We start from the raw sequence: 19,587 nt of genomic DNA, 5'->3' as shown, positions 1-19,587 counted from the left end.
GGATGGATGGATGGATGGATGGATGGATGGATGGATGGATGGATGGAATTTCCACAAGGCTACCCAGCATGCTTTGCAACTCACAGTCTTTCTGGGACTCTCTCACGGAACATGTGAGTTTTTTGGGAAAAAAAAAAAGTTAAAAGGAAACGCACATCTTTGTTCCTACAAATATCTGTGTTTTGGTGTTAATAATGTTTAATTATAAGAATTAAATTAGAGACACGAGTCGAAAGGCTGCGCTCCTTCTCGGTCTCCCGCTGTGTGGGTAGTTCTGATAAACTGATTATTTCAGTGTGTGATTGTCTGCAGGCTGGAGAAAAACACCACTAAACTGATTTATTACTTTATTTACTTATTTTATTTAACTTATATAGTGCCTTTCTATCTTATTTCAAGATACTCAAAGCACTTTACACTACAATCTGTGCCTCATTTACCCATTCATACAGCACTCTACTAGATCTCTACAAAGCTAATTGAACAAATCGTTCTAAAGAGACTAATCAGAGCTTTATCACATTCATACACTGATGGGACACACATCGGAGGCAGTGAGGAGTTCAGTGTCTTGCCCAGGGACACTTCAGCATGTGACTGCTGGTGGATTCGAACCCCCAACTCTCGCATTGGAAGACGACTGCTCTAACCACTCAGCCACAGCTGCCCCCTATTACTGAGGGAATATTGATGATGACCCACAGGAGCTTTGTAGTTAGTTTAAAATAAAATAAAATAATAGTTATCCATAAATAGAACCATTTAAGTGAGTTAATTCATTACAATAAATGACATCGAGGAGTCGATCGACATGTATCGCGCTCGCTTTCAGCCCGGCTGAGTTCTGCTCCACCTCTTTTTGTTCCGCTCCAAGCTCACATCTGAGCTGGATGTGGACGCTCCACCTGTGATCTATGAACCAGTTGAGGAAGAACTGGTCTGTGCAGCACTTCATTGTAAATGAGAAGTGGTTCTTAATGGAGCAGCAACATGCTGGTCATTCAGGGAACATCAAAACCAGTCAACTTTTTTTATTTGGAAAAGTACAAATGTGCAAGTCAGGGATGGCAGAAAAATATTTGTGTAAAATAGGAGGCACAGTGTGTCATTTTTGTTTTCAATATTGTTTCACATTAGAATATCACTGCTTTTAATGCAAAAGAATAAATCTTTAAATGTAATTTCTTTGAATTATATTTTTGGTTTATGTTTATTGCATTTATGATTGAATGCAGCAAAATAAACAAAATTAAAAAGGTAACAGATCATTGTCATACTTGGTTTATTTACTTCATTACTTTAATTGCTGGGTGTCTGGCCTTTGAGCTGTTAGCCTTCAGGAACTGTGGCCCCCTGGGCAGTTTGGTTAAATAGCTCTGGTCTATGCTTTCTGGGTGAAAGGTAACAAGAATAGCACATGTGAATTGTCATTATAGAATTACAATCAGCTTTACTGTACTGTCATTGCACAGAAGCACAACAAACAACAGACAGGAGGTGTCTGAGGCTGCAGCCTCACTGAGAGGCGCTTCCTTTGCTGCAAAAAACCCCAGCACAAAAAAGCAACATACTGGTGACATAAAGACAAATGCATGTGGAGTAGGGTGGGTTCACATCACAGGCTGCCCAAGTGAGCGACGCAACAACTGGCACTTTCACATCTACCTATAGGTTGCTGCACGGTGGGGGGCAAATGAGGGAGGCTAGCGAAGGGGGTGAATTTGCAGTGTTTATCAGCCGGCTCGGTAGAGCTCTGAATCAGGTCCATGTCCTTGGGGAAGGGAGTGGGTGGGGGGGGGGGGGGGGGGCAGAGCATCTTGTTCACATAACATCCAGGAGAATTTGAGATAGTCAACCTTTCAAGGCCAATGCTGGGGGAGCCAGATTCAGATGGCAATATTTGGTCTGGGTCAGGCACCTCAATGACCACTCCATACAGCCAAATTAGTGGTCACATACGCCGAGTCGAGCTTACAACTTCTCCGAGATCTATTCCTTCTTGCCAGTGAAATTCAGAAGCCGCAAGCCTGCGATTCTCAGCAAGAACCGTGTCCAGCTTACGGCTCAGCTCGCAAAGCATTTGAGTCCGAGTGTTGACAGCACGGCATATTTGTTCACACATGCCGGGCAGCCTTACAATGGCCAGGACATCCTTGTAAAAGAGACTGATGTTCTCAATGAATTTCTTCCTGGTAAAATAAAAATAAAAAAAAAACAGCTGCCGGCGTGTTCCAAATTTGTCGATATACCACCAACTCCAAAAAAAGCAGAAATCCTGTTATCATAAATCCAATTATGAACACATCTTCAGCATCCTCGACTGTCAAGATGGACAGACACACAATCTTCCACTTCCCCCAGGAATCCATCGTATATCCAGTTGCCAGTGTCCTGTTGGGGCAGGAGGGCTCTCCTTGTTTTCTCATTGAGAAAATTTGATTAATTGCGTTGAGAGACCAGATGACCAGATCCATAATTTACAATTCGGAAGATATGCAAAAAGAGGCTCTAATAAAAGGTTCACAGGACAAAGAGCAGAGCAGGGAAGGAGCCGGAGGGAAAAGCATCCGCCTTCGCCAAGAGCAAGACGGAAACCATGGGGACTATATAGTTGATTTCATTTAGAGCAAGAACGCTGTAGTTCACTTCAGAAGCTTTAATATTTTTCATTTTCAATTTAGAAATTCCAATCTTGCAAGCCTTTTTGTTACAATCATTAATTAAAATTGTTTTTTATATTAAAAAAGCTGTCATTTCAACATTAAACATTGAAAGTAAATATTAAATCTCAAATTCCAGCAACAGGAGAGGGATGATTCATCTGTCAGGAGGCTCCGCTGGTCTTTTGTTTTTAGTATGAAGCCAAACACCTCCTATATAGATTTTAAACAGTTATAAGAAATGCATCATTGCTTTCGAAACCCCCAGTCTGAATAATGTGAATAAAAAAAAAAACTTTTCTAAGAAAAGATGCTGATTTTTTTTGGCAGCTTGTGTGAACATGAAGACATTTAGTTTGTGAGGATCTCAACATCCAATGTTTTACTTACAGATGCTCTTGGCATGACGGTATGACCTGCTGGGGGTATTTTTCTCCAGCTTTACGAGGACAGATAAATATTTTAGTGCTTCAGTGTAAGATCTCTGTTACATCATCTCTGTGTAATTGTGTGTGCAGAAACCAGACTCTACAGATTTTCTCCTGTAAACCCCAACAGAGAGCTTAACATCATAAAATACAATCTGCTTGCAGGCAGGGCCTCTAGAGTCGGTGCCGTGTGTGCAATCTCACAGGCGACAGTCCCAATTCAGTCACAGCCATTACCACATTGTTGACAAATTAGAAAACTGCGCATTTCATAATCGGATGCTGTTCATTAAGTCCGGTAGCCTCCCAATTAAAGTGGATTTATAAGAATCTTTTCATGTAAATGCCAAATTTTGTGCCATTTTGTTTCTATTCTATCAATTTTAGTATCCTGTTGGTGAACATTTTAACTTCATATCAACATTGTGCAAGAACAAGTTTTATGTTAACATGTTTTGAACAAGTCTAATTTTTCTAGTTTTTTCCAAAACATTCAACCAATCTGCAGGTTCAGTTAATTTATTCGACAGCTGCAGGCCTCAGATTCTATTTTTTAACTTAATAAACAGCGCAGAGACAATAAAAAGTTGTTCATTACATAAATTTCATCAAAATGACCCTAATCCAACAATACAGTGTCGCTTAAGGCAACGTTTTTCAACAAAAAGAGTTAATGAAATATGTTTACAGTTTATTACTTCATGTTGTACACAGATCCACAGCAGAACGGAGATCAGAGAGGAGGAAGGACGAGGGAGGAAGTTTCTCCTGCAGTGTGGGCTGCACATAGTTGTAGCAGGTGCTAACAAATTTTAAAAAATTCATTTTAAATTAAAATTTCATGACGATTGTGTGGCTCATCCATCAATCAGCCAATTGTGTCATGTCCACTCTTATTTTGAAAAACCGCGATAGAGTCAGAGAAAAATGAACCGCGAAGTAGCGAGGGACTAATGCACAGCTAAAGAACCAGCTAAAACGTGACAATGGTTAGTGTAGTCAATGATGCGCAGCTACTTTGTGAATTAAATCTGCATTGAAATGAAAGGCAGTGATGTGAGTTTCTTGAAAATTATTTACAAATACTTTTTTTTCCTCTTTGTACTCAGGTGAAGTCGGATGCGTTTCCCGGCGCTCCGTTACCCCCACCTGGAGTTTTTCCACTGATGAGTGGAACTTCGGACTCAGTTTTCCAGTCTGATGGAGTCATCCATCTCTGCCGGAGTCACGGCGCCTCGCTGTGACCATCACCAGGCGAATGCCCTACAACTTCTGAGGAAGTTTGTTCTGTAGAACGGATTATCTCACGACTTCTGCCGAGTCGCAGCCGCCCTGAGGAGACGCTGAAAGGTAGCGTGCCAGGGACCTCTTGACCGTAGCGGACCCATCCTCTGCCAAGGTAAAGAGTCGTCACGAGCTTCACTACAAGTGTACCGCGGGCGAACTGCGTTTGGAAAGAGCGCGCTGTTCTGGTCTACAGACATACATCTTCCTTTAAACTCCTCCATAATTTCCCATCTTTAAACTTCTATCTTGCCAGTAATTAATCCAGATGCCTTCAGAAATGTCTGTTGTTTTTATTAAGTAAAACGTGCAAATGTTTTATTAATCAGAACCAGATCAGTCTAATCAAGTGTACAATGTTTTGATGTTAACTTTTGATTCTGTTAATAAATGACCACATTTATTTTGATGGGTCAAAGAAAATTAACGTCTCATGTCACTGATTAAACCATCTACGCACAGTACCGCTGTCACATATAATGTAATTAGCTCGAAAAAGAGAGAACCCGTTATTTACATATGACTGTAGTGAAGCTATGAAGCTAACCTAGCCCTTTAGAACACTACATATGTACATGTATAACGTCTGTTTATGTTGCTTTGCTGTGGTAGGTTTTTTGATGCCTCAAATCGTGCCCTGTCTAGGACACGGAGTGAGAGATCTTTTTTTTATATGTCTCTCCTCATGTTTTCTTTCCTTTTTTCAACTAAGCAAAATATTATTCTGAGTAAGAGCTGAGCTTTCATAGTTTCATGCACTCCGCCCATCTTCCTGTGGACTGTACGCACATGTTCTCACTGTATCTCGGTGCAATGATAATAAAGCTTATTCTGATTCTAAAAAGTATTGAAAACTTTAAGTGTGACAAGCATGGCCATCAAATCAGAAAATCTAAGGGTGAGTTTCCTTCTGTAGTGAAAATAATCACATAGGTGGGACTAACGTTAAAAAAAAATAATAAATACGGTAGTAAAATTTCAGAATGCTACATTCTAAGATAGTAGTGTTATACTTCTGTGTCATATTGCCGTAGTTTACAGGCTTGTACTTTGGCTGGTTTTACTAGACGCAACACTAATTCTGATTTCAACTTTTAGTACAAAAATAATAATAAAGACAAGTCTCCAATTCTTGATAAGGGACAACAAAACAGAAACTACTCCAGCAGTCTATAAAAACCTTTAGTCCCCCCCCAACAAAAGATTTTTCAGCTGACTGCTGGGCAGACTGCCATGTCTAACCTACTGACCCATAAGCCCCAGCTCTGGTGACTGGGTCATCTGTATCAGAGCTGATGTAGCTCTGTTCAGTTCATAATTTGACTAGTAATGTTCAGCATCAGCTAGAAGCCAGCCTCCAAAACTAGATAAACAACCCCCAGGGCCCGCTCTGAATAAACTCAGCTGCAGTAGGGGAGCTGCCTGTCCATATCTAGGTCACCGTTTCAACATCACTAGAAACAGCATGTGTTGAAGCTTGTACATGTTTACAAAAACATCAAGCCTTAAGTACCAGAATTTATCACTACACATGCCAAGTGCATCTTAGTAAAAGAGAAGGAAGACTGAAAAAGGTAGGAGGAATTTTGTTCCTACCGGGCTGAAAGGTGAATAAGATGAATGCACATAAGAGAACCAGACCTCAGGCTGTACTTCTTGTCACTCACAGAGAGTGAGACACACTGGACTGCATAGTTGCAAGGAGTGACAATTGCCACACACACACGCACACACACTCCATCTTTCTCACACACACCGACCTTCTTGAGCTGAGAGTTATAATGACATTCAGGTTTTGTACAGCACCCCTCGAGTGTCCTCTTGGGCCGTGCGATATGCAAAACCAAGAGAATTCATTTTATACACATGAGTGCACCAGCTCTTAGTGATGTACTGTGTATCATTGGAGAGTATTCTTAAATTCAAGAAAGTCCAGACTTTCAGCACTGGGGACATAGAAGCGTTCAGCAGGGTTGGAAGAACTTCTCGCTATGATGCTGCTATGACATCACAGAAAGTCAAGATATTACAGGAGCAGAGATCGTTGCATAAACTGTCAATGGCCTGCAAGTGTGGCATCAGCTCTGTTAGCACAGCATGATACTCCCAACAGAACCCTGACACACCATACGGTTATTGCTTCTGCAAAGAGTAGAAACATAAACAAAAGCAAACAATATCCTCTCTTGGTCTTCCCTACAGTGAGACCACAGGTCTCTGCGTGGACAACTCTTGTCTGACAGTCAACTAGAGAAGTGAATGGCTTGAAGGTACAGGACGTCTGTTGATGTGCGAGTCAAACTGACTGCTTCCTTCTACTGACCTCTCCTGCTCCCTCACTCATCTCTAGCATAGCCACTATTTTTTATTTCTCCTCATGAATTTTACTCTACGTATACACTTGTTTTGTTTTTTTTGCTCCAAATATCTTAATTTACTTTTGTGGACCTTTACCAAATTCACTTGTTTAGGCACTTTAGAACTTAAACTTGAGTGAACAAATGAAGATGGGCAATTTTTTTTACCAATTATTTATTGACATAGTTTTTAGACCTGAACATTTGGGTTATAGTCTTCAGTGTTTCCACTATCATTATACAAGCGGGGCGCCCTGCCCTGTCAACAGAACTGAGCCCCACGCCTACCGAACCAAACTACGGGCAAACCCCCGTCGGCACTGATGCAGCGCTAAGCTAGCGGCATGCAATACAGACGTGCTAGCTCAAAGCGGTGCTCATGCTGCCTCTTCCCTCGCGCTGAACCCTTATGCTGAAACCCCCCAGCTCAAAAACTGTTGGTACAAACAGTATAGAGCTCGGACATGTCCCCCACCCTACCCCGTCGACAAAAATCACGGACAAGATGGGGGCCTTAGCAAGTTATTGAGGGGAAACACTGGTCTTGGATGTGTTTTGTCAGAGGACAGCTCCTGAGTCAAATAAAGCTCAGTGCTCGAGATGAATTAAGAGACCCACGGCAAAATTGAGAAGGGTCCCAAATGGCTGTGAAAATTATTTCACTATTCTGAGAAAATTTGTCTCAAGCATTTTTTTACGTTGAAAATTCAACTGTGAGCCCTTGCAACTCATGCAATGAAATTGAGAACACCCACAAACTGCCACAATTTGGAGACTCCTCAGCAATGTTGCCCACCAACTATCTGCCAACGCGTCCTGTGAGAAACTACATTTCAAGTAGTATCCTACCATGCTGCAACTTTTGGAGACTAGTTGGTGACTTAAAGGCGGCTAAAGGGGCGGCTGTGGCTGAGTGATTAGAGCAGTCGTCCTCCAGTGCAAGAGTTGGGGGTTCAAATCCACCAGCAGTCACATGCTAAAGTGTCCCTGGGCAAGACACTGAATCCCTCATGTGTGTCCCATCAGTGTATGAAAGTGACAAAGCTCTGATTAGTCTTGTTCAATTAGCTTTGTTTAGATCTAGTAGAGTGCTGCATGAATGGGTAAATGAGGCACAGATTGTTGTAAAGAGCTTTGAGTATCTTGATCAGATAGAAAGGCACTATACAAGTACAGTCCATTTACTATAAAAATTCAGAGAAAAGGTGCAGAGTTTTCATTGCAGGTATACTAAATTGAATGTTTGTGATTTAGTGATCAGAAAGCCATGCAGCCATGTTCTGAGCAGATAGTTTTTGAAAATCACAACCCTTTTCTGTGTTCAAGACTTGGAAAAGCATATTCTGAGCTGTGCACATTTATTACCAACCTCCACCCACATCGTACAGTATATGCCTCAATTCACTTTGGACCCTTAGCAAGGGTCCACACATATGATCTAATCTACACAAATGCACTATAGAAATGCAAGTCTGCTAATTTGGACTATTAACGTGGCTTTTATACCTAGACACTTGGGCCTGTTGCATTGGACGTTTTCTGGAGAGCTCCTGCGCTAATGTCAAAATCAGATTCTAACACTGCAGAATTTGCAAAAATTCAATTAAGAGGGGTTTGTTACACTCGACAAAATGACAATAAAGAACCTTGACTTGACAACTCAGAGAAAATTAGCCTGAACATACTCAAAATGAAAGCTACAAAGCTGTGAGCCTCTGCAACCCACGCAGTGAAAATAGAACCACCACAAATATTTTTAGGACATTCTGGAGACTCCTTTGCAAATGCCATTTGCCAACTAGTGGCAGCCCAGCCCAATTGTTCAGACATTTTTAGTGGCAGGACAGGCTGGAACAACTGGGCGCATGTGCACATTATGTCAGCTGACAAACTGCTATTGTCCAAGAATGGTAGATTTAAATGGTAAATGGACTGTACTTATATAACGTCTTTCTATCTTATTTCAAGATACTCAAAGCTCTTTACACTACAATCTGTGCCTCATTTACCCATTCATACAGCTCTATACTAGATCTCTACAAAGCTAATTGAACAAATCATTCTAAAGAGACTAATCAGAGCTTTATCACATTCATACACTGATGGGACACACATCAGAGGCTATGAGGGGTTCAGTGTCTTGCCCAGGGACACTTTAGCATGTGACTGCTGGTGGATTTGAACCCCCAACTCTTGCACTGGAGGACGACTGCTCTAACCACTCAGCCACAGCCGCCCCTAACAAATACAAGCCCGGTCAGTTGATGCCTGTGCACGTCAGTGGATTCATTGATCCATACATTCCATTGCCATCATAGGTCCAGCTCACACAATTGCTAGCAAAATCACAGACCTACTTTCCAAGCACAATTCAGACTGGACTATATTTAGGTGTACCTACACAACATATGCTTTACCCTACAGGACACATATACATACACACACATGCACATTATACAACATTCAGCCTGCTGGGCTTTGAAAGCTATGTCTTTCCTGACTGCAGTGCTGTCATCTACTTTAGTTTCCCTCACTATGATCTGTTTCTGGAGCACAAACCACAACTGGTGCTTCGGAGGAGTCTTAAAAGGCAGCCATGGCTAAACAGAGAGGAGCAGGTCGGATGATAAAAGGCTGCTGCCGCCCTCTGCAAATCACAGACAATCTGCCGAGTACAAGGAGAGAGGCTGCAGTTCAGGGAATTGAACATGTTTACATGTGGTGACTCAAGGCACTTGAATTTAGGGCTGCCTTGACTTTAAAGTGATCTTTTCTGATCTTTGGTTGATGACTCTTAGACATGAGGAGACAGGAACAAGACATCTCAGGAGGAAGCTTGTGAGCAGTTTGACAGACTGCTCGTGACTGCGTGGAAAAGAGCACGCGTCATTTTCAAGCTTGCCTAAACACGCACAGGTCTTATCAGTTTTTCACACCATCAACCATCTCTTTGACACCGACAGGAAGTCCCACAACCAGTCCAGACCATCTCAGCTGTCACGCCAGCCAAGCTCCTCTTAAATCAGGCGGAGCTTCTGTTTGTGCACCTGCAGTGCTTCATTCAAACCAGAGATGTTCACGCGCTGCTCAGAGAAGAAGAGCAGTCACACTCAAACTTTCAGATTTCTCAGTCGCTATTTTGTCCATTTTTAACTTTTAAAGACAAAAGCTTGGAATACATTTATATGTACACGTTTGTCTGGGTTTTCTGCACTGTATGACGGTACTTTGAATTTTTATATGTGCAAGCACCGTTAAAATTCAAACGCACATCAAAGAACATGTAAGTTTTTCATTGAATTAAAACAAAGACAACATTCAACCTTTCCGGTTTAAGACGTGCATATCTAAAACCCCGAGAGGTGTGTGAGCGTGCACGTGTCTGCACTTTCTGAGACAGTAACTTAAAAAACTAAACGGCGATGAAGCAATAGGTGACAAATAATGGCAAAATGCATGTTTCATCTACACCACATATTAAATCAGGACATGTACTGTAGTTCACTGAGCAAGTTATTATTAAATGAGATTTTATTGTTTTTAGAGATTCAGATTTCTAACTCTTTTTTAACGGAAGTAGACGGAAGCAAAGTTTTGACTTCCTTTATATTTTGCCTTGCTTTATCTTTTACAGCTGTGGGTCCCAAAGGCCAAGTCAGGACCAAACTAATTTATGTCTAAAGGAACACTCCTGAAATTATATCTATAAATTAAATAAAAGATAATTAATATTAACTTTTTTATATACTATAAACACTGCAAAACACAAACTAACAAGTCAAGTTAATTGTACAAAAACATACAATAATAATTATCGGGTCTGTGTTGTCTTTGTATGTTTTTTGCTGTAAACCTTCACCAGCACAATTTGGGCTTGCACGTTTCAGGTGTTGTTATTTTGTGGGTCAGAAACTGAAAAGTTTGGGAATCACTGTATTAAAGAACAAGGAAAATGATACAAACAGCAACTGGTATTCATCGTATTTTGAGAAATACATCACATCACCATCCTTGTTGTTGCAGTTGCAGCATAGAGGATCAACGGTGCCCACACGCTTCATAAAGCAGATCTCATGCATAAACGGTAGAAAATACTTCTCATTGTGAGCTCATCTCATCCCTGCACAAAAAACAGCTGTCATTTCTCCTTGCAGCTGCCAGATCACACCTCTTGTCACTAACCGAGACCAGATGTGCGGTGTAAGACCAGATGTGCAGTGTAAGACCAGATGTGCGGTGTCCATGACTCATGTGTGCCCTGCCCTTTAACCTCTGCATCAAGTTGCCAACAGCTGCCACTGGGTCACAGCACAGGACTGGGTCCACCAGTGCGTCTGCAACACACACTCATGTTGAAGGGTGACTCCACTGGAAGGATCTTGTTTGCTGAACAGTAAAACTTGGAATGCACTGGTGTTACTGGTCCATCACGCCTTAATGGCAGAATCCTGCTTGCACTTCCACAAACTGTGGCTGCTGGTGCGTGCGTCTGTGCGCGTGACAGACCCTCTGCGGGGGCTAATTACAAAGTCCCGGTGACCTCCGCTAGTCCCGGTTTAACGCGGAAACCGCACAGCGATCAATTCAACACTTACTTGCCGATGACCTCGCAGAGCTCGTACACATCTTCAAAGAGAATGTCGTCGTCCGCCATAGTCCCGAGCCGGCCCTGGGGAGGACTGACACCCCCAAAACAAGCGTCCCAACCCGTATGACTGTGCTCCGAAAAGAGGAGCGCGCACTATTTTACAGCAACATATGAAAAAAAAACACGTCAAACGCAAGAAATCCCGCAAAGAGTTGCAAAGCTTCTTATTCCCAGTTGTAGCCTCCTTTCTTGACCCCCACGTCTCCCCCAAAGCGCAGGGGAGACGGCGCGGGGGGTGTTAGTAATCCAGTTCGGGGAGCCACCGGTCCGGCACCGCCTCTCCCACACAGCTTCCAGATCTCCCGGCAAACAACAAGAAGGCGCGTGGAGCTGTGAAACACCGCGCGCACTTCCTGCGGGTGTGACCCGGCGGGCGGTGCTGGGAGCAGCCTGGGCTTAGAGCCGCTGCTCCAGGTGCCTTCCAGTTACCGACATCACCCCTGACGGCTCCGGTGTTCAGGGCTGCGCGCGCACTTCTCTGGACAAGTCTCCCAAAGGTACCGGGAGTCCCGGTCCGGCTGCTCCTCCTCGGAAAGGCAGCACTGTCCAGCCGCGGTGTCACCTCCGTCCTCGCGCCGTCACCCCGCGCGGCTCCGTCACCCTCTCAGCTACACCGAGCTTCCAGAAAACCGAGCCCCGCCTCCTGGGGAGTTATGAAACTGCTCCAGTGTCCTCCATTTTGGCGCTTCTCCACCCGCAGGTTTCTCCGTTCAGTCCGTGCAGCTTTGATGTGTATGGAGGAAGAGTGGTGCCAGAAATGTTTTCTTTGTTGTTTTTTCCTTCTCTTTTTGTGCAGTTCCCTGGACTTTATCGATGGAAGTGAAGTAAAGCGTATAGGTCTTCTCCTACTCCGCTCCTGTTTCCTGGAATATCTTGCTAAAAGATCTGAAGTCTGTTAAGTTCATGGGAAAACTCAACACAGACATGTTCTTGTTTTTAGTTTTCTACACCACCCTACAACCTAGCTGTTTTTGTGTTTTGTTTTTGTTACTTTTCCTTTTAAATACCATTTTATTTTCACTTGTTAAAAAAAATTAATTTGTATGCATCTTTATGATTGTCTAGTGTTTGTTGTCCACTGTTGTCATCACTCTGTTACAATCAGGTCTCTCTTGTAAATGAGTCCCTGAGGCTCAGTGGGATTAACCTGTATAAATAAAGGTTGAATAAAAATTAAAAAAACAGCTAAGATGGAGATTGGATAAGAAAATTAATTGTTTTAAACTGTTGCCTTGACACTGATACTGTAAGTAACCTCACTTTAAGTAAATGTGTAATGTAAACTGATGTAAGAATAAGATTTTTTTTTGCCTCTGGAAAAGTCACAGACCTTATTTATTCGACCTTTATTTAAACAGATTAGTTTCGATGAGTCACAAGGACAGATTTTCAAGCGAGACCTGTTTTAGACAAACCACAGATGAGTTACACACAACAATAGGAGGGCGGAGCGCAAGTGGAGGAAAGACAGGCTGCAGGTCTCTTTTCAAATACTTTAAAAGAGTTGGCGCCGTTATCAGAAAGCAGTGAAAGCTGCTAAATCCAAATACTTTTCTGATATAATTACCTCAAACTCTCACAACCCACGTGTCCTCTTCTCTACCCTAAACTGTTCTCCACCTCACTGAACCATCACCTCTGGAAGCCTCGACTGAGCTGTGCGACAACTTCTTACATTTCATTTTGGAAAAAATTACGAACACCAGGGCTCTCATTTCCCCTCCAACTCATGACCCATCCATCCCACCTCAATCTGTAGCTCCTTTTGACCATTTTGAACCCATCACTCTATCTTCTTTAGAGCAGGTCATGTGCAGCTTGAAACCTTCTGGCTCCCCCTTTGATGTGGTCCCCCCTCGACTACTAAAGGAGGTTTTTCCTACTCTAGGTCCGTCCATTCTTGCCATAGTAAACAGTAGTATATCCACTGGCGTGGTGCCAAAATCCTTTAAACATGCTGCTGTCCAGCCTCTCCTGAAAAAACCAAACCTTGACCCCTCAGTCGTGTCCAACTTCCGGCCTGATAGGCTGATGGTCCTTCTTGAGCATGTGATCAGCTGGTTTTGGTTGTCAGCAGCAAAACTGGTTGATCCACCCTGAGAAGGTGCTATTTAAGAGACTGAGCTGAATACAGCTCCTCAGACTGAGGAAGTCTCTCGGATGAGAGACGAAACGTTTCTACATTTTTTGTTGATTTGCTTTGTTTTGGTTTTTTTTTTTTTTTGAATGTCCAGAGGACCAGATTTAACTTTTTTAGATTTTTCTACCTGGATTATTGAGCATGCATCAGGATAAACTACACAGGTTGTGTGACAGATTATTGCACAGGTAGTGAGTAACACTGAGATGAATTATGATGGTAAGATGTATACATGATACAGCCACATAATGCATTAGCAATAAAATATTAGGTGTCACAAGCTAATATTTGTCATATTAGTTGTCACAGATGTGGCTTGGTACAAAGTTATTGCCAGTTGTTCAGTGTTATTTATCAAGAGTTCAGCAATCTGACAGCTTGTGGACAATAACTGTCTTTAAGTCTTTGAGTCTTTTTGTGCACAATGGCAGACTCCTGTATCATCTACCTCAGGGTAGTAGATGGAAGTGTCCTTGTGCTGGGTGGGTGTGGTCCTTAATGATGCTGCATGCTTTACACAGACATTGGCTGTGGTAGATGTCCTGGATGGTGTCTCAGATGGTTGAGAGAAGTGCTTAAAGCTAGTTGTGCTTTGTTTTGTGTTTTATATGTAGATATATGTGGTAACCTGGTTGCATAAGTTTAGTTTTTGTTAAAACTAAACTGATTTTGTACGAAGTGTTTAATAGGTTGTGTAATGTAAATTTTACATTCTTACATATTGAATTTCACTGTGAGTTCTTGCCCTCTGTTGCTCTGTGGAATGAAAACATCTACTGCAGTAACTTTTTTAAGTTATTAGTAGCTTAGAATTCTTTTTTGCCTTAATTTTGGCTGATAAGGCATAAATGCATCACTAAATGCTTCAAGTAACACCATGAACTTCACTACCTCCACCATTACAGATATCTTGATTGTTAGTTTATCCAAGGTTGGCTCAACCTGTGTTACATTTCCTCATGGGCGAAGCAATCTTACCGTTCATGTAAAATATTTGATAATGTTCTTATAGAAACAAGTCCTGAATGTTGTTCATACTGTGTTAATGCTACATGTTTGTCTCTTGACCCTACAACTGGGTAATGTTACAGTAAACCTAGCCTATTACTGGAGTTTTAATTAGGTATTTAAAGCTACAAATAAACATGATGGATGATGATCATATTGCTTTATGGCAGGCCATTGGTAAGAAGGAGTGATTATTATTATTGTTTCATATTGGCTAGTGATTTTTTTCCCTAAAAGATAACTTAGGTTACACTGTGTTTCTTAGACTGTGGCTAGGATGCATGAGAGAAGCATGCTCTATTCACACAAGGAGAGCTGTTGGCCAGGCTACTTCTTGTTGTGTCATTAACTCTATCATAGTTATTGAATCAAGTGTGACTTATGCAGGCAAAACTAAATGTTAAACCGCCTGTTAAAATACACCAGAATGCAGGAAATGGCATCTACTTTATTCAAAATTTTCTGGGGGAGAACCCCCAGACCCCCCCACCAGTGTGCCCCCCATCACATAAACAAACTTCTGACACCAATGGTCACTACACTGTTCAAGCCAAGAGCCATTGTTAGCACTGGGGGCTAATTTTGCCCCTAAAGGGCAGATTCCATAATTGCGCCTGATGTTGTAAGGTTATAATTACATGATTTTAATAATAATAGGTTGAGATCTAAAGTGGGCCAGTCTGAGGCTGAAACTCCAGGGCTGCAAATGAGTCCCACTGCAGCCCTGCTCTGACTGCACAACAAACAGCTTTATGAGGCGAGATCATCGTCTCTTTGTTGCAGTTCAGTGAAAGTTCAGATAACTCCTGCAGTGATTCACATATCAGACTGTGCACAAAAGCGCAGGAACTTCTGCGTAGTGCAAAATGTTTAATTATATTTTTGAATTTTTTAATAAAATTGCCCATGACTTTGAACTTTTAGGGGCGAAGATTTTTTTAAGAGCAGAAGTGGAAATGTGAAGCGACAGCTCTGATGTGATATTAGGAAGTTTGTTATGTTTAAAATTAGTGTTTATGTAATTATTTTCAGATCATATCCACTTATTACATATCCAATATAGGTTTTATTCGTTCAAGGCAAATTTGTTCATAAATGTATTATTATGAGGCCTGAGAGTTACTGGATCCAAACAAACATTTACCGGAACGCTCCCTATCAAAATAAGAGAGTTCCCAGATCCTGCTCTGGCAATATCCGGTTCAAATTAAATTGCTATTTTTGGGTGTAACTGGGACCTTGAGTACACAATTTCGTTCCACCTCATGTACCACATGTGATGCGAATGACAATAAAGAACCTTGAACCTTGTGTTGGTCTCAAGACCTGGTGAGGGTTGTGGCAGGAAGGGCATCCAGCGTTAAACACTTTTGCCGCCCAAAATATGCAAGTTCATCCAAGCGACACCATACTGACTCAGTCAAGGCAAAGGTTAACTACGGCCACCACCTGCGCTAGTGACAAACAGGGTGCAGGCTGAAAATTTGCTAGTTAGCGCCACAGATGCTGTCTTTGCATTGAGAATGATGAAATAAAAATACAGAGTTGATCAGAAAGAATTTCAGTGTCTGTGTGATTTACAAAAGGCATATGACAGGGTGCCAGGAAAGGGTTAGGACAGGAAATGACAAAACATGATACTGTCACTTTAAAATTATTTTATTCACATCCAAACAACAAGTGTGTGTGCCCCTTGTCACACAGAGGTTGTGGGGAGGGAAGTAAAGAGTGCACTTTCTTGGGGTGATAAGATGAGTTGTGTTGGTGTGATTGGCGAACATGTGCACAGAAGAAAAGAAGGTCAGATTTTCTGATGATATGTGGATGTTCATGTAAATAAAAAACTATTTTTGGGTACACATAAATACTTGAACAATTATGTACTGTACAGTAGTCCTTCACTACATCACGGTTCGACTTTCACGCACTCGCTCTTACGTGATTTTTCATCATAAGATTGTACGACACACGATTGTCAACTTTAATATGTGATTGGGATGGTACGGGATTAAAAAGTTAATGAAGAAAAATACTTTGGACAGGTGCTGCCGTTTTGTAGTTTTCTTTCAATAAGCCTATACTTTTAATGCCAGTCAAAAGAACTACACTACCCAGAAGCCAACAGTGCTTCTGGTTGCTGCTTTCTGCCAAAATGGAGGGAAAGTTTTGCAACGCAATTGGAAACTGGATTTCATGATTTTTTTTTTTATTATTATTATTATTTTAACTCCTTTACTGCTTCCTTGCAATCTCTCTGAACCAGTTAAACTTTGACATGGGAAAAATTCAGAATTTTTTCAAATTGCTGTGTTAAACTTGATTGCTGGTTGTGATGATTCAAGGAGGTGACTAAAACACTTGTAATCAGCAAAAACTTCCTGCAGCTTTTCAACAACTGCAGAAAACTTGACATGAGTAAATATTAATGTTTAATTAGCCACATGGAATGGTGTTGTACAGTGAGTTTTTGTGAGTGCAACCTGTTAATTCTCCGAGTTGCAGACAAAGCAGGCCACCATTGATGCTTCAATTACTGTTAAATATAAATGTATGTTTAGTCAGCCATTTAAACATACAACATTGACCTTTCTCTGCCCAGAGATCTTTTTTGGGAGACAGAAGCTTTTCCCAGACAGCAGAAAGATTTAAGCCCTCCTCACAATGACTGACTGTTCCAAAAAGATCGTAATATCTCAGTAATAATCTGTCCATATGGACTAAGATCCTATCTTTTCTTTTTACATTGAAGCAGGTGGGTTATGGATAAAATAGAACTCTACCTCCCTCAGAGAGGCTCCAGGGCCGCTTCCAAAGCTTATCAGCAGGATTTACGAGGCACACTGAGCCTCTGTGGGCTCCTTTTACATCATTATTACACCACTTCATTTTTATAGGGTGATTCCTGAATATTAATGGTTAAAGTCCCATGTATTGTGAAGATAAAAGCACATACTGACACAGTTCAGAGCTTCAGTGCTTCATAGTGAATTAAAGTGACGGCATAATGAAAGCATTTTTGTTTTCTTTTTCCACTGTAGCACAGCTCAGTTGAAGGGACTGTTGGGTATGTCTTTGGTAAGATCTAGTTATATTTGGAATCTCCTTTCTTTTGTCCTAATTGACAAATTCTACAAAAGCTACCCTAGATTTTTACGTCACAGAACTTACAATGGTTTGCAAAAATATCCCACCCCCCTCCATTTTATTGCTCTATGACTCGGAGTTTGAAAGAAAAATTGGGGGTGGAGCTGGGGGTTCTATATAAACTGAATACTTATATTTTGGGGGTGCACATAACTTTTTTAGTGGGCTTCTCAGGTAACAACAAGGAGATGGTGTTTGCAGCTTTTTTCTTAATAAGTGCCACCTGCCTCACTGTCCTCAGTGTTACTCCCACTATCCTCTGATTCAGCTTCTGATGCAGATGCTGCAGATGTACCTCCTTGTCCTTGGTATTTTTTTCTCTTTCATTATTTTGTAAAAAAAAAAAAAAACCTATTTTGGGAAATGTAGTTATGACACCTTTCACAAGTTTGTATTTGTATCTTGTTGCATTGTTCGGTTTTGTGTTGTTAACAAAGTTCTAGGGAAAAAAACCTGATGGGATGCAGGGAATGGGCATTTACCTTGGGGACAAATTGAGGTCATCGAGTGGGCGATTGCTGACATACCTATTGGAATATTGTCTCTGACTCATGCAAAAAAAAACACTGCCGCTGCCCACCGATCCTGGGTGGAGGCGGGGCACCCAGGTGTAGCAGTAGCGATGTTCTGAATTTTAATGTTGTTAATAAAAAGTTCTTAAAAATAAAACGGGGAGCACCGGCCCTGCAGCCCACACATCTGATTGGTCCACCGGGAAAAATCCCGATCCTCCCGATTAGCCATTCCAGGCCTGGGTGTTGATAACTTCATGGTCAAGTATGTAAAGGCGTGTGGTAGCACAGGTGATGCTATGCATTCCTGATTTTTGTTGTGCATGTGTACCTGAGTATCAGTTATGTGCACCCCTGATAATAAATCTTTAAAGTTGCTAAATATTTTTGTGAAATCATAAAATAAAGCAAACAAACAAACAAAGAAACAAAAATAAATAAACCAGATCACCTGTGGGATTCCAGTGCTTTTGTCCTCTGCAGTGCTCCTGGTGACAGACAGGCACTAATGAGCAGCAGCTGGAATCAGTTTGGTTGACTTCAGGATGCTGCAGTGTTCTTTTCCGCACTGGAACATCACATACCAGCTGGTATGGTATCAGCACTCTTGTGTTTTGTGGATAACTAGAGTTATACATACCAGATTGCCCTGCGTGTTTTCCTAGCACCTATTCTCTCTGTGGAACAAACCCTGGACCTAACTGAGTGCCTCCTGAATCTCCAAATTGGACCAGACCATAGGGAACCTGTTGCCACCTGCCTGCCATCTCTTACTTGTTACTGCAAGACACCAACTTACCTGGAACCCCCTACCCACCTGTCTGTATGGACCAACCTGAATGACACTGTAAGAGTAATCTTTCACAGTTGTTTTGGACCCATATTACGTTGGAACCTACTTACCCGTGATTCTCCATTTCAGATCCTTCCTTGAGTCACCTGTACATATCCTCTCGTTATCACTTGTAAAAAAAAAAAAAACACTGTTATTTTGCATTTTGACTTTGAGTCTGTTATTCTCAGTACATCTGCTTTGGTGTAAATAACTCTGCAATTATGATACAACCTGAATGTACATAATTATCCACTCCCTCAGCCTTGATACATTTTAGGGCCAGTTTTTAAAACTGTTCACAAAAGCAATTCTCTCAGGTTTGTTTGCATGAGCTTGGTCCATCTAACCAATGGAATTTTGTGTATTCTTGACCAAAATACTCCAGTTTCTTCAAGTTGGATGGGTGCTTCTTGTGTACACCAATCTTTAAATCATACTAGAAAATCTCAGTTAGATTGAGGTCTGGGATTTGACTGTACAATCCACTGAAGTGTTGCTTTGGCAGTGTTTAGGGTCCTTGATCTACTGGAATACACATGGCCTACCACACCGTTTTACAAGCCGTGAACAC

The 19,587-nt window shown here is 41.6% G+C and overlaps 1 protein-coding gene across 12 annotated transcripts in view; it reads right to left on the bottom strand.

The window, feature by feature from the left end:
• Nucleotides 1-12,037, bottom strand: part of caska (calcium/calmodulin-dependent serine protein kinase a) — a 406,103-nt gene extending 394,066 nt beyond the window's left edge. For all 12 annotated transcript variants that reach the window (XM_037687081.1, XM_037687083.1, XM_037687082.1 and 9 more), the window contains exon 1: nucleotides 11,325-12,037. In XM_037687081.1, the coding sequence (XP_037543009.1) occupies nucleotides 11,325-11,383 (59 nt within the window). In that variant the 5' untranslated portion in view covers nucleotides 11,384-12,037. The remainder of the gene's footprint in view (nucleotides 1-11,324) is intronic.
• Nucleotides 12,038-19,587: the final 7,550 nt, after the last annotated feature.

The sequence above is a fragment of the Nematolebias whitei genome, chromosome 13 (assembly GCF_014905685.2).
Source record: "Nematolebias whitei isolate Nwh7 chromosome 13, NemWhi1, whole genome shotgun sequence".
Lineage (NCBI taxonomy): Eukaryota > Metazoa > Chordata > Actinopteri > Cyprinodontiformes > Rivulidae > Nematolebias > Nematolebias whitei.
Note: the sequence above shows the minus strand (reverse complement) of the source record. Positions and strands in the feature narration are given on the sequence as shown.